The sequence below is a fragment of the Crotalus tigris genome, unplaced genomic scaffold (genome assembly GCF_016545835.1).
Source record: "Crotalus tigris isolate CLP2741 ecotype Arizona unplaced genomic scaffold, ASM1654583v1 scf7180000020655.604591, whole genome shotgun sequence".
NCBI lineage: Eukaryota > Metazoa > Chordata > Lepidosauria > Squamata > Viperidae > Crotalus > Crotalus tigris.
The window spans coordinates 304,521-320,236 of NW_024098126.1; the positions used below are offsets into that span (position 1 = coordinate 304,521).

The following is a 15,716-nucleotide window of genomic DNA, read 5'->3' on the forward strand; positions in this document are numbered from 1 at the left end:
TGTACCACTTTTAGGATATGGCAATATCCGAGTACCACCAGTCGCCTAGCAAGGTGTCAAAAACATGACCAAAAGAAAAAAAAAGAAAAAAAGTGATGAAGTACAGGTAGTCCTCAACTTACAACAGTTCACTTAGTGACTGAAGTTACAATGGCACTGAAAAAAGTGCCCCCCAAGGCACAGCCGAGCAAGACACCTGCCTGCCTGCCCAGTGGCGCTCTTCCTCCTCTCTGAGGTTTTCATTGTTGTGAGCATTTCTGTTGAGGATTGGCAATGGGGGTGGGGTGGGGGGGTGTTTGGTTTTTATTCCCTCCGTCTGCTGGGTGGTTGCAGCAGGTTTTGGTCACTTCATATGACCCTGGGATATTGTGACCGTCATAAATATGAATCAGTTGCCAAACATCTGAATGTAAATCACAAGACCCTGGAGATGCTGCAACATTCCAACTGATCAGCGCTTCTTCTGGGCTCAGCAGAAGTGCTAGGATCAGCGCCCAGCTCCAACTGGAGTCTGGCACTGATCCTGGTGCTTCCACTGAGCCCTGACAGTCCCAAAGAAGCGCTGATCCTGGCGCTTCTGCTGAGCCCTGACAGCCCTGCAGCTCCAGCCATCTCTTGCTCAGGCTTGTGCGGTGCTGCCACCGGTTCAGCTCATTCCCCTCCCCTGCTACCACTTTTCTAAGATGGTCGCATACCACCTGCCAGGTGCCAATGTACCACAGGTGGTACCCGTACCACTGGTTGAAAAGCCCTGCTCTAAAGGATGCTTGTGGAGAGTCAATAATAATAATTTATTAAATTTATATGTTGCTCAATTCCCAGTGATTCTGGGAAATTTATAAATGGTTTAAAACAAGAAAAACATCAAACAATAAAAAGGCAAAGATAGCAGGGTGAAAAACTAGGGAGGAGCGAAGGAAAACAACCTGGGTTAAAAGGAAACCACAGTCATCCTCTCCAAAGGCCTGGGTGAAGGACCTTCAAAACACCAGAAGGGCAGGGGCTGTTTGTATCTTCCGGAAGTTAGGGGCTGTTACAGAGAAGATTCATTTCCAGGATTCCAACAGATGGTATTGCTTAACTGAAGGAACCTGGAGCATGCCAGCCCGACCAGATCAGATTGGCCGGGCAGATACTATGGGAGACAGGTGAACCCCCAAGTACCTAGACCCCTATGCCACAAAATGCTATCAGCTTAACAATTTTTACCTTTGGCTTCAGTGGGAAGTCTTCAGACTGGAAAGCAGGAGAAGGGAACCAGAGAAAGACCAGAAAAAGGCAGGAATAGTTAGGTGCTACAGCAGAGGAAGGTCTTTGCAAGCAATCAAGAGCAGGGGTAGGCAACCGTGGCTCTTTTATGACTTGTGGACTTCAACACTATGCTGGCTGAGGAATTCTGAGTGTTAAAGTCCACAAGTCATAAAAGAGCCAAGGTTGCCTACCCCTGACCTAGAGTATATAAACCAGATTTGAGGAGGAGGAGGAGGAGGAGGAGTACACAACAGCTACAGGAGAGATTTACTAATACTTGGGGCACAGAGCCCTTCCCAATCCAGTTAACAATGTAAAATACAGTCAACGAGTTGGGCTGCTCCAGTTTGACAGGAAAATTAAACCACAGATGCAGAAAAGTAAAAAGGGTCAAGGTAAGAGAGCTGGCTGGCAAAGTAAAAGTTGTTCTGAAAATAAAATACACTTTTAAAGAATATCTAAGTGCACATTTCCCCAAATGTTTTCTGAATATAAAAGGATCAGAGGATTGGCCACCAACCTAGGAGCTGATCAATCAGCTTATGCTATAGAAAGGAAGCTCCCCACAGTGTTTTGCAGGTAATGAGCAAAGAAAAGAGTAATGAAATGATCATGGCTGATCTAAAATTCATAGTCTAAACATGAATGTAAGATCTGGGAAATGGAAATAAATTAACGTCAGCTAACACCCGTATTTTAAAAAGTTTGTGTTTTGTGCATTTTTTTTTAAAAAGTGATCTTTTAATTTTTAAAAAGGTATATTCATATTATTTACTTTACAATACAGTGAAACCTAACTATCTAGACCTCAGTGGGAGGGATCAAATTCTGCCTCATTATGTTGTCATCACACAATGACACCAATTATGAAAGTGATGCAACCTGTGACATATGATCTGATTTTACCAGATATGGGAGAATAACAGCCATCTTCTCCCCCAAATGAGGCTTTGCTGTATGTCTGGTGCCCCCATCATAAGATTGTGAAAGGCACACCATAAATGGATAGACCTGCTTTTCCCCTCGTCAGAGATGCCAGAATGTAGAACGTAGCAAGATCCTCTGTGCAAATGGGCACCTCTCTCTCTCTCTGATGCTCAGTTTCCTCATATTGGTGGCATATGAGCAATCCTTCTCAATTCTTTGTTCCCAATCGCTAGCTGGCAATGACAGTACTACAACTCAGCAAATATGAAGTGAAAGGAGAAGCTGAGCACTGGGGTATATCTGCATTTTACAAAGAGGATGTGCTTTTCTCCTTGGTTTTCCAGTAACTATCATGAATGAGTTAGGAGGAATTGTAGAGGAGGCAGATTTAACAACCTAGCAATCGAGAAACAGGCTTTTACTTTGTGGGGAAGGGGGTTATGCATTTGATTCTCGACCACAGCAGCTTTAAATGCACCCTGCTTGTCATCTTGTAGAGAAGAGGGTCATCTGGCTACTGATCTCCTGGCTCATAAACATGTGAGGTACAATGTCAGCACCCCAACTATTTTGAGGAGCCTCAGAAGTGGTGTAGAGATGTCTCCTCTCACTGTCAACGGTTTCCAAAGAAGTTCTGGATGAATCAGTTCTTCCGCCATTTCTTACCTGTCCTCCACTAAAACGCTTTCGCAAGTTTTCAATTTGTTCAGCCTCCAACTTTTGGAACAAGGGAGTCACCTGGAATGAAATGTAGAAAAACATGAAAAATCCGGGGGCCTCTCTGAGGTCGAATTACATACATACAGGTCTACATGCATTCTAGAGGCTTATCATCTGAGTGCTGTATCCCGTATCCTCATTCATGTAGTTGCATGTAAGTGTTTGGAATTCTGTGGACAGTATTTGAGGAAGGTACGAAACAGCTAGAGTAGACGGGTAGAATAGCATAACTTAAGTTCCCAACAGTATCACTTCTGTCTGTGTAGCCATTAAGCTATTGTTTAATATTAAACTATTAAGATTAATATCAAAAAATTTATATAAATTATATCTCATCAACCCCCTGCCCCAAATAATTTATTATTTAATCTAGTTTGGCCTAGTGCAGGTCTCCAACCTTTCTGGGCTTGCAGCCCAGAGGGAAGGCGAGCAGCTTTCAAATTGGTGTGTGCACATGCGCGCACGCAAACGGCACCACGTGCCTGCAAATGGTGCCATATGCGCTGGTACAGTACTAGCGACCCTGTTCACGCATGTGCAAATGGGCCGCGCACACCCAACTGCTAGCAGGCACTAGCACGAGTGGGGGGGAGTGCATGTGCATATGTGCGCGTGCCAGCCAGCCATTTCCGCAGCCTGTTGTTGGGGACCCCTGGCCTAGTGGTTAAGGCACCAGGAGACTGTGAGTTCAAATTCCGCCTTAGGCATGAAAGCTAATTGGGTGACCTTGGGCCAGTCACTCTCTCTCAGCCTAATTCACCTCACAGGACTGTTGTTGTGGGGAAAATAGCAGGAGGAAGGTGTGTTAGATATGTTTGTTGCTTTGAGCTATTTGTAGAAATAATAAAGGCAGGATACAAATAAATATGAAAACAATTTAATAAATACTGCTTTAACGAACAGTATTTGAATATCAACCCCTTGGATAGTCCCATTGACTCTTGGGCTCAATACTGACCACTTTGAAGAACCCTGATAGCCACATTTATCAATGGAAGAAACTTCGACACCATGAAATTAACTTACACAAATGGTTTTGAAGTTTCCCCTGTGGCTTGGCAGCCTAGAATATACGGAAGCTATTTTCCTCATTGGTTTCCAGCATTATCCAAAACAACAGTTTTTAGGAACAGTAAAAGGAAAGAAGCTGAAGCTTGTAATAGGAAAAGTATAATTATATCCCTTTTAGAACTCAGTACACCTATGCTTCTTCTGGCAAATAAGTTACATATTTTTTAGTATGGGACAATATTTTTTACATGAATCTTGACTGCATCTAAGCTGATATTATTTATTCTTTTTTTCCCTGGCACTTGGGAGAACTGGTCCTCAGCTCTGCTTCCGTTACCTATCACATGGCTTCCATCCCCTCAGCACGTACCGTGCCAATCTGATGTCCAGCTGGCAGGCTGCAGACGAAGTCATTGGTCACAACATTAAAGCTGGATGCAATGCACAGCTGGTCCTGGATTGCAGCGCTCACAGTGGGCATGTAAGGTTGCAACACAACTGACAGCAAGCTTGCAATGTTGACAGCTACCCCTATCACAGTGCTTGCCCGTTTTCTAGGAAGAAAAGAAAAGACATCTCTAAGAAGAAAAAAAAGTAGCAAAGCCAAGAAAATGGGGCAATAACCAATAGGCAACACTGATAGTTTAGTCTAGTCCAGGGGTGTCAAACTCAATTTCATTGAGGGCTGCATCAGCATTGGGGTTGCCCTCGGAGGGGGGGACAGGGTGGATGCAGCCTACTGGGTAGGTGTGGATGGAGTGGGTGTGGCCTACTAGGTGGACATGGCCAGCTCTACATTCTCCACGTCAAGGGTGCCTGTGGGGGCCTGGGCAGGAGTGGGACAGATCTGAGGGTCTCTGGCAGAAGGGAGTGGGACCGGGGCAAGCGCCAAGGCATGGTCCATTTCCTCATTCCTCACAAAGGGTGACACCTTCCCAGCATGCACCCAGGGGGCGGGGCCGACACAGCAGGGGCTGGTTCCTCGCTGTTTCTAGACAGCCTTGTGGAGCTAAGACTGAATGCGTTTCAGCACAGATGGCCACCACAAAATTGTACATTGGCTCCCGGCCGGCCTGGGCCAGGGCCAAGGCAGCAGGGGCCGTTTCCTCACTGTTTCCAAGATGGCTTCACGGACCACATGAAACCACTTCGCGGGCCGCATCCGGCCCCCGGGCCTTGTGTTTGACATGTCTGGTCTAGTCCTTAACCATGAAACTTGGCCGGGTGACCTTGGGCCAGTCACTCTCTCTCAACCCAACTCACCTCACAAAGTTGTTGTTGTTGTTGGGGAATTAAGAGGAGGAAGGTGTGTGAAATATGTTCGCCTGCTTGAGTATTTGTAAAAATCAGGCAGAATACAAATTAAAAAAAAATCAATATTTAAATAAAGGTCTGAAAATAAAACCCAGCTCACAAGAATAAAAGCAGAGAAGCATTTTTCTCTCTAAACAACTAATCTAATTCAAATAAGCTATATCACAACATTGGAAGGAGAATTCCCTTAGTTAGTTCTGCTTGAAGCAGACCATCCCAAAATAGCATTTGCCCACCATCAGACACTCACTTATCTGCATCACCGCCTTTGATGCATTTCCAGGGCTCATTGACCTGAAGGTACTGGTTGCCATGGCGAGCAATATTCAAGATGCTGCGTAAGGCATCACGAATCCTGAGAAAGAGAAAAGCCAAGAGACAAAGTTGTTGAAGTAGCAGAGGTAAGGAAGAAAATGACAGTTTACCTCTCGTTGCTGAGAAATACTTGGCAAAACTAAGCAGCCCTCCCATGCAAACATGCAGGAAACCTTCCAGTAAATCTGTTGGGCTCTTTCCTTTCAAATTCTCAATCAGCCACTTACAACAGTCTTGGACATTTCTGGGTAGGCAAACTAATCATGCAAATTAATCACAATCTCATCTGAAGTTTTCAAGATTATGAAACCAGCATCCACAAACGTTTAGATATTCAGGTGTTGCTACTTCACACATTCAGAGCCAGTCTGGGACAACCTCTCGCTCAGATGACTCCCCACAAGCCTTCCATTTTTTTCAAAACTTCTACCACTGCAGTTGTTCATGCATATTCTTCAGGAAAGGTTTTATCTAAGCTACCGATTACATAACTCCTAGAGCTACTGGCAGATGCTAGATTTCCAGGACGTACTTGACCTTCTCCAACAACTGATTGTATTGCCGCAGCTCCAATGTGACGTGAGCCAACAAGCGCTTGTCATCCTGGGTTAACTCCATCGCAGGGACGCAACCCCCGAAGAATTTGCACACAAAAGTTCCTGCTCTGAAAAAGGAAGCAAAGACAAGGGAGAGAGCTAAGAGGATACACTAAAGTTTGATACATTAGAAGTTTACAGAAAGCTAGATTAATTCTCATCTTTTGTTTCCAATTATCGCAATCTACCTATCTGGGCAACTCCTGGACAGTCAAATAATGAAAGATGTTTACACAAGGATGACAATGCACTGGTTACTTGACACTTGACCTAACTCACATTCTGTAGGTCACAGCTACGGGCCTGTTCTGGTACATCTGAATCTCTCATTCCAGAAGACCCCAGAAAACTATATACTATAAAACAGAGATTTAAGTAGTATGGAATTCCAGAGCAAAGTGTTCCCCAATCCCCCATAATTTTCTTTTTTCCCCAGTAAATTCTTGCATTAGCCAAAGGAAGTTTTCTTTTTCCTCTTTGGGATTGACCATTTGATTTCTCCTTTTCATCCTCAACACCGTTTAAGTTTAGACAAAGAGCGATGCCTAAATGTAACTCCTATGAGCAACACAATGATTGCTGTTTTGCGAAATTGTCTCACAAAATTTTTCAAAGAATGCCCCCAATTTTATAATGTCACTACATCTTTTGAGATTTCAACAATCTCGTACATGAACACCAAACTATCACACAGTACAATTTTGCCCACAAATGGTTGCTGATATTTCTTCTGGTTAGGGGATAGTTTTGTGTTATTCATTTTAATTGACTGATATAAAATTCTGTCTATCTATGTGAGATGTTGATGTTCTTGAGAATTAGAGAACCACATGGGTCATTGCGCACAAGGTATTAAATGAGCATCGGAAAGTTACTGACCTGAAGACACAGCGAACAGGTGGAAAAAATAATCCTCGTGCACACACACAAGGGCCTTTCCAATTTCAACCCTTCTTCCTATGGTGTCGCTTCACTCTCTATTCCTCGTCCTAACTCTAGGCCAGCCTTTGCAGTAGGCTAGTAAATAGTTTGTCTGAATCTGAATCTTTTTTTATTTATTTATATTTGAGTAAAGATTTTATTGATTTTTTTTTCATCAACATGTTAATTTTTCCAATCAACAAGTTGTCTGGAGTTTGCTATGCTAATACATGTTCAATTCCTAACCCTTCATTCTTTCCTCTAGCCAAGAATAAAATAGGTTCCAAATTTGATAGTAGTCTGTATCTTCTTTATCTTTCAACCCAATAGTTAATTTGTTCATCTCTGCACATTCCAATATTTTCCTGATTATTTCTTTTTCTGATGGCAGTCCTTCATTCTTCCAGTATTGTGCAAAAATTACTGAATCTTTTTTTTTAATACTGTTTTTAGCTCATCCTGTACCCAAAGCTAAGCTACCACACTGTTTTACTGAATTCACACCATGGGCCCATTTTTCTCTTGCTCAGATTTACCTATTGATAAAATTGCCGAGGGTATTCAGCAGCTCGGAGTTGTTTTTGATCATCAGATCATTCCAAGAGAAGGCACTATCTTGGCTCTCTGGCCGCAAGTAGAGCAGGTAAAAGCGCCAGATGTCTGCAGGAATGCCTGTGTCCTTGGCCATATCCCCAAAAACTCCCACACCACGGCTTTTGGAGAATTTACCATCCTCATAGTTCAAATATTCTACAGGAAAAAAAAGAGAGAGGGTGACGTTAGGACAGGGGTAGGCAACGTTGGCTCTTTTATGACTCGTGGACTTCAACTCCCAGAATTCCTGAGCCAGCATGGCTCAGCATGGAAACCTCTCCCTTTCCCCTCAGCATGTCTGGCTCAAGAATTCTGGGAGTTGAAGTCCACGAGTCATAAAAGAGCCAACGTTGCCCACTCCTGGATTAGGAACTCCTTTTTTAAGGGTTCCTCTGTTGAAGAAAGGGAATGGAAACAGTCAGTTTTTGGTTCTAAGGCACCCAACAAGACTAGAAGTCAGGAATGAAAAAAATGAGGTTTGTGGTTAATTCTCTCCCCTAGAAATTACCTGTTGCAATTAGATGGTTGACCAGAGTGTAATTATCACCGGTGCCCAGCAAGGAGCAAGGAAACACAACGCTGTGGAAGGGAACATTATCCTTGGCCATGAAGTTATAAAGCTGAACCTGAGAAGGGAAAGAAGAAAGAGTGAAAACATGGCATAAGGCACAGTTGTACCTCGACTTTCTGACAACTCCCTCCCATCCTGTGTAGCCACAAATAACTGTGACAGCACGTTATCACGATTGTTTTCAAAAATACATCTTACAATAATCAGAGGTACAGATGTCCTATAGACATAATAATCTCATGCAATTTGCTAGGACGAGTTGAAGAACTTAAGAAGAAGTTTGGTTCTAAGTAGTGAGCATGCTTAATGCTCAGAAGAGTTTATGTAATGGAATGATGGAAGAGTTCCCTGATTTCCCTGCCACAAATCTATTTATATTTTACATATTACAGAGATATGTAAGTGAATACAGAAAATTGCGTAATGACGTATTCCTTCATATTATAAATAAAAAAGATAAAGTATTGTATAAATATTGTAAAGGTGCACTACTATGTATTTATAGTATTATACATATAAAGATATGTTATCTTTGATATAAAGAAAGGAATCAACTTTCAGAAGGAAGTGCCTGGATTAGCCCACCTGTTCTGGGTTCTTCCACCATTTCTCCCACTGGTCAGTGTAATTAGCTGTGATGGACAGATAGCCAATTGGAGCATCAAACCAAACATAGAATACCTATTAAAAGTAGCGAAGGGGAAAAGGAATATCTGCGTGAGCAGCTAAGATTTGAGCTTCATACTGTACAACTTGCACATCTCTTGGCCGTTAATTATCATATTTTTCTAAATGAAGATGATGACCCTGATTAAAACAAGAACACATCTAGATTGTAGGGACAGAGGTGGCTCTTCACCCACTGACTTCACAAGTGCTTTTCTAGATTCTGCATTCTCAGAGAGGCAGAAGCTAGTTCTCTTATTCAATAGCTTATGTCCCTAGTCTGAAAGAAAAATAAGGCAATGCACCACCTCCAGCTTAAAAGTAATGACTGGGGATGCCTTATCTTCCTTTTGAGTAAGTACAATTAGTTCACATTATGGTACTATTGCTCACACAGAGATTGTTGCTCTTATTTCAAAATAGATGTTCTGTACAGACCTTCAGTTCTTTAGACTATAATTTACGTACTGTAAATACTGGCTTGCTATATAGGGCTTGTGTGAACTTTAATCCCAAGCTATTCACATATTATGTCTAAGTGATATTCAAACACAGTGTGACATTCAATCACACCAAAAAAAATGTCTCTCTTTGCCCCTTATTCCTCACCTTCTCACGGAAGCCATCAAGTGGAACTGATGTGCCCCACTTCAGGTCACGAGTGATACAACGTGGCTTGAGGCCATCCCGGATCCAGGAGCGGGTGATGTATCTTGAGTTGGGGGTCCAATCCCCACTGGACTGGGACACAGCCAACCATTTCTCCAGACTCTCTTCTAACTAGTTGTTGAAAGGTTAGAAAAAACAAACAGGATTTCTGGCTATGATGCAGCACTTGCCACGATAACAGTGTCAGGCAAATGACATCACATCTCTGCTTGCATCACTTTTAGCATTTTTCTCTTTTGTACTTCTAATGCTTATATACTACTCAGAGTGACAAGTAAAATCAAAATAAAAAATAGTATTTAAAGATAAACACACCCTCATACATAAAAGCATTGCATAGCCCAATGGTGGCGAACCTATGGCACGGGTGCCAGAGGCGGCACTCAGAGCCCTCTCTGTGGGCACGCACGCCGTCGCCCCAGTCCTAGGCCTTTAGCTGGGTTGTATAAAACCTTTTCGCTTTAGGCCTCCACCGCCATGTGCAAAAAAAAAAAAGGTTCAATCAGTCAGTCAATTTCAACTTCTTGCAGGAAAAAAAAAGATCTTGCAAAGTTGGAATTGATTGATTGAACTTTTTAGTCCCACCCAGTCTGCCGTTACCATCGCAGTCACGCCCAGCCAATGGCCACACCCACCCAGCACCCAACGATGCATAAATGGGCTTTGAATTGCAGTTTGGGCACTCGGTCTCTAAAAGGTTCGCCATCACTGGCATAGCCAGTTGTGGCAAATACGGTATATGAGTATCTAATACTCAAAAAGTATATCAAAAGAAATATCAGAAAATATACTTGCAGAAAGGGTAGGACAGAATTTTTTTACCCTTTTCTGTTCTTTTACCCCTTAAAACCATCCAAATGAATTTTTATAGTTGTCAAAGTCGAGAACCTCTCTAAAGCTTGAGACATCAATTTTGTCCCCTAATGCAAAACAAATTAGAAATGTATATTACACAAAAAACAAAATTGGATCCAAAAACCAGATATAGTACTGCTACATCTTCCAAAGAGTCATACAGGTAATTAGTAACTATTTCAGCTACTTCTCTTCAGTTTCTTATATGGAACACTGACTTAGAAGCCACTATTAATTCTTCCAACATATTTTTTGTGTATCATGGTCATATGTACATTGTATATATATATATATATATATATATATGACAAATGTTTGAATGAATCCAACTGAAGAGTTCAGCCTTACTGTTCCAGCAACGTGACAACTGGCCACATCCCTCATGCTAACCAGAGCATCTCTTGCAAAAAAGCACATTTAAGAGTTCAATGTGTTGGAAATTTTTGGTTTTAGTAACGATTTACCTTCTGAGGAACATGACTATGGTCAACTGCTTGTCTCAGTTTGGCCTCTACTTATGAAACAATACATGCTTGGGCCTCCTTCATTCTTTCTAGCCTCATTCTAATCTCCATTTATATATTAAACTTGGGCTTCTAAGTGTATTTGGATTTTACCAAATATCACACAAAGTGATATTCTATCCAGCTAAGATAATTTATTTCATTCGGTATCTTCCTTTTTATTATTTATTCATCTTTTCTATCACTTCTGGAATACACCTGGGATTTTGTGTTTCTTTATCCTAACATTAGTAATGCAAGTAGTCCTTGGTTAATGATCATTTGTTGAGCAACTGGTTTAAAGTTTTGACAGTAGTGAACAAGGAGTCTTGTGACTGGTCCTCAAAGTTACAGCTGTAGCAGCATCCTCTGTCATGTACCTTGATTTGGGTGCTTCGCAACCTGCTCCCCATTACAATGGTTGTGGTGTCCCATGGTCCTGTAATTGTCATTTGCAACCTTCTCTGCCAGCTTCTGACATGTAATATCAACGAGGAAACCAGCAGGTAGTTGCAAATGGCAGTCACATGACACTGTGCTTAATGAACACGTGACATTTGATTAATGACCACAGCTGGAATTGTAGAACTGCCATCATAGGTCAGTGCATTTACGTAACATTGTACTGTAGGTCTATCACTTAGCGAGAGTTTCCCATCCCAATTACCATTGTTAACTGAGGACTACCTTAATTCAGGTAGGAAGTGAAATTTTCTGCTGCCTTCTTTGGATCAAAATAGTTTGCTCATCTGAGGAGAGAAATTAATTTTCCTGTGCCTGTACCAGGTTTAATTATATCAATTATTTTTCCCCTATCAGAACATTACAACATGACTATATGTAATAGAAGGGCGAGGGGTTCTTTGTTAGATATGCTTTATCAGCATTGGTTGTATGACGTATGTTGTTCAGAGCAGGATTTTCCAGATAAGTTACTATTTAGCTATTGAGGCTTTATAAGCTTTAAGATTCAAAGTTTGCCCAGAACTCCCTAGTTCTGATGGCAGAAATCATCCCAGTGCATACCATGTGCCTTTTGTTTGTAACTTGAAAATCATTTCTGGTATGACATAAAACATTAGTGTAAGTTCTCCTAGATAGTTAATAATAATTTTAATGAAGTGACTGTATTGTTATACCAACTATCAATATTCAGCAAACGTGTACAGCACTCACATCCATTTCTTGAAGTTGCAGTTTCTGATGAAGACCTTCACTGATGGGCAAATAGGAAGGGAAAATTATTTGAACTGGTTCCTATACCATCAACTTTATTTCTGCTTCACAAAATGGACCAATTGCACTCTAAGAAGATTCTTCAAAGATAGCTCCGAGTGAAGCCCACTTCAATAATCAGATCAAGCTGTTGATTAAATCCTATGTCTTCACGATCATGTCAGGCCTCGTCAAAGACTGACTTAACCGACAAACTACTTTAAACTGGGCAAAGGAGCTGTGCCTTCAGGTGCAAAGCTGAATCAAGTAATATCGCCATCTGCTCAATTCTAGAGTTCATTTACTTCTGTTGAAGAAAAGTGCCTCTGTCTGATCTGGATTCAGTCCTGGTTTATTGACAGTTTATCACTGCCACAGATGCTGATTCAAAGAATCATAGAATGCTGCCTTCTAAAGACAGAAGAACAAGGGCTCACCTTGGGTAGATCCAGGAAGAGGTGCTGAGAAGATTTCACCACTGGGGTTCCTTGGCAGACTTTGCACACTGGTTTCTGTCAGAAGAAAAAGAAGAATACATCATGAAATAATTTATTCATCAAATTACCTAAACAGAATTACCACATTTCATAGCAGTATACCTCTAAATCCAAAGAAGTCTTTAGATCCTTTCAAGAAAAAGCCAACTATCCAGAATAAAGACTATGCTACACACAGATAGCTCACATCAAACAAAGCAGCATTTTGTAGTTAGGCCCATGGATAGAATGGATACTGTTAAGAAATTAGCAGCAATGCAGGCAGAAATGATAAAAATCCTAGAATCAGGAGAAGCCCAACATAGACATGATTCTCTTGTCTTGTCATATATTTTTTCTCACAACTTTTTAAGTATAGTCTTTAAATGCATTTCTTGTACATGGATAATCTTGAAATCAAATGGCCAATGGAAACAAAACAGGACATTAAAAATGACAGGGGAATAACTGGATGGGCTTCAGTAGTAAGAAAATTTAGCTACCGTAATTTCTGGCATATAAGGCGACTCGGCGTATAAGACGACCCCAACTTTGGTGCCGATTTCCATGCCTAGAAAGTCGTCTTATACGCCAGAAACTGCCGTAATTTCCGGCATATAAGGTGACTCGGCGTATAAGATGACCCCCGACTTCGGCGCCGATTTCAACACTTTAGAAAGTCATCTTATACGCCAGAAAATATGGTATTAATAATAAATAAGGACAATGTTAAACAAAAGATTCATAATACCTGTTGAGCTGTAGGCCCTTAACAGTTTTGACAAGTGTACAGTACATAGCAAAAAATTGGTCAGTTTTAACTTATCCCCCATCCCCAAGAGACTTAACCTCTTAAGTATCTCTGAAGAGAAGGATCCAGTAAAGTTGAGGATATGTTAAAATAATAGTGGAAAAAAAGGGAGGGAAATTTAAGTGAATAAAAATAATACAGAAGATAAATATGGAGTATGTTTGTTCTTTTGCAAAACTGTAGATGGCCATGAAGAAATATAGCAATATAAGTAACAGAAAAAATGAAACAAGGGAAAATAAGATGACATTCTTCTTAAAGCTACCATAGCAAAAATAAAATGCAAAGACTCAAAATTTCCACAACAGTGCTAATATCTCAGATCCTGGAGGGAGTTTGGACCACCCTCTGAATAAAAGTAATCCTATTTACTGTATTGCAAGGTCTGAAGATTTAAGATAAATACTTAATGTACTTTTATCTCACTTTGATTGTAGCATGCTGGTTTCCCCAGCCACAAGAGAAATTTACTGTAAATAATTGTGAATGTGGATATACCTGATATTTAATGATATAGATACACTAGACAAATTAAGGCAAAACTTAACTTATACAATGAGGACAATAAGGTTGATTTCTGATTTGTCATCAGAAAAACATGTGGTCAAAGTATCGTATAAGCCCTGGGGCATACATTCTATTAAGGCAGGCTTTTTAAACCATAGTTTACTTAATAAATCACAATTATGTTATATTATAAACGGAATTATATTATAAACTATTATAAACAGAAGAACACCAACACTGACATCCCCTAAACATCGCTGAAGATATTACCTAGCCTGGTAATGAAACATCCCTAAACCAACCTGCCAGCTTGGAGAACAAATCTTCACCCTCATCCTGCATCTGAGCTACAGATATTTGCCACTATTGTAAATTACAACTCACTGGGCTCAATAACTTAACAGTCAATAAACCATGGGTTACAAATCACAGCATCTGGGTAAACCAAAATCAAACATTGCATGATGGTTTGGTTCATGGGTAGGCAACCCTGGCTCTTTGATGACTTGTGGACTTCAATACCCAGAATTCTTGAACCAGCCATGCTGACTCAGGAATTCTGGGAGTTGAAGTCCACGAGTCATAAAAGTGCCAGGGTTGCCTACCCCTGGTTTAGTTCATAATCATGAGAGAAGGGAAGATGAAGTAGCATAATGGTTGTACTCCTCTCAGGAAAGGGAGAGGAGATTTTATCCAGTTTAACAGAATTTCAGTAGAACAGATGACTTCGATGTCATCAACTCTTACTGGAAAAGAGTCTACTCTGAAGATCAGGTTCAGGCTTCTGTTTCCAAAAATACCTTAAGTTCAGTGGCATTTATGAGCTTGCCACATTTGTCACACTGATCTCCACGGGCTTCTTCATAGTTGCAGAAAGGGCAGATGCCTTCCACAAAGCGGTCTGCTAGGAATCTCGCACATTTCTCACACTTCAACTGGTCCACTGTCTCGGTCAGAAGATATTTGTGTTCCAACAACTGTTGAAAGATGCTTTGCGCTATTCTGAAGGGTTAGAGAAGGGGAGATGTAAGGAACAGCTTCTGATCTTCACACACAGAAATATTTTAAAAAATATAAATAGCTCAGAAGCATGAGTGCCTGTGACTGCAAAGCACTGCCTGTCCTTTATTTGTCTCAGTTTCCAAACAATGTTGACATTTGCATTTGCACTGGCATAGTAGATGGGCAAGCAGACTGGCAGATAGGCAAAACAAAATCACTCATTCTGATCTTACCAAGGTCCCATTCCATGCAGATGTATAATCCAGCAGGGGTATATGTTGGTCTGCAGTGTGTAATTCCATGGCTCTATTCCATGCCCCTGAGTGGATGAATGCCTCTCATTGTACAGCACAATAATATCTGGATTTAGTATCAAGCCATGGTTCATTTTAATTAAGTTGTTTATTAGTGGAATTCTAATAGGTAGGGTCAAAGCAAGGCACTAAGTTAAAATGGCAACATGATCTATTCCAATAATACAAGCAAGGACGAGTAACTGAATCCCCTCCACATGTTCTGGAATGCAATTCACAGCAATTGCAGCCAGCAGCCAGGTAATTTAAAATATCTGAAGGGTAATAAATTGGCTGTTTGGTTGTTTAGAGTGTACAACGATGAATGAATCAGATCAAAGGAATCCAAAAACTCATCAAGTATATATTCAAGAAATAGGGGTTCATTGTTTTTTGGTTTAGTGTAACCATGGCTTATTCAACATATAATTGTTTAAATATCCCAGCTTACCATTATGACTTAATGCTATCTAATTGTTTCAATTAACCCTTTAAAATA

General features: G+C 40.9%; 1 protein-coding gene across 2 annotated transcripts in view; it reads right to left on the reverse strand.

Moving 5' to 3' along the window:
- Positions 1 to 15,716, reverse strand: part of MARS1 (methionyl-tRNA synthetase 1) — a 32,514-nt gene that overhangs the window by 2,418 nt on the left and 14,380 nt on the right. Inside the window, exons 10-20 of one of the 2 annotated variants that reach the window (XM_039368142.1) lie at positions 14,723 to 14,924; positions 12,566 to 12,640; positions 9,496 to 9,666; positions 8,806 to 8,901; positions 8,158 to 8,275; positions 7,592 to 7,805; positions 6,071 to 6,202; positions 5,474 to 5,578; positions 4,280 to 4,463; positions 2,845 to 2,916; positions 1,210 to 1,236 (exon numbers count right to left, since the gene is read on the reverse strand). In XM_039368142.1, coding sequence (XP_039224076.1) covers positions 1,210 to 1,236; positions 2,845 to 2,916; positions 4,280 to 4,463; positions 5,474 to 5,578; positions 6,071 to 6,202; positions 7,592 to 7,805; positions 8,158 to 8,275; positions 8,806 to 8,901; positions 9,496 to 9,666; positions 12,566 to 12,640; positions 14,723 to 14,924 — 1,396 coding nt within the window. The remainder of the gene's footprint in view (positions 1 to 1,209; positions 1,237 to 2,844; positions 2,917 to 4,279; positions 4,464 to 5,473; positions 5,579 to 6,070; positions 6,203 to 7,591; positions 7,806 to 8,157; positions 8,276 to 8,805; positions 8,902 to 9,495; positions 9,667 to 12,565; positions 12,641 to 14,722; positions 14,925 to 15,716) is intronic. The other variant, XM_039368143.1, reaches the window with a different exon arrangement.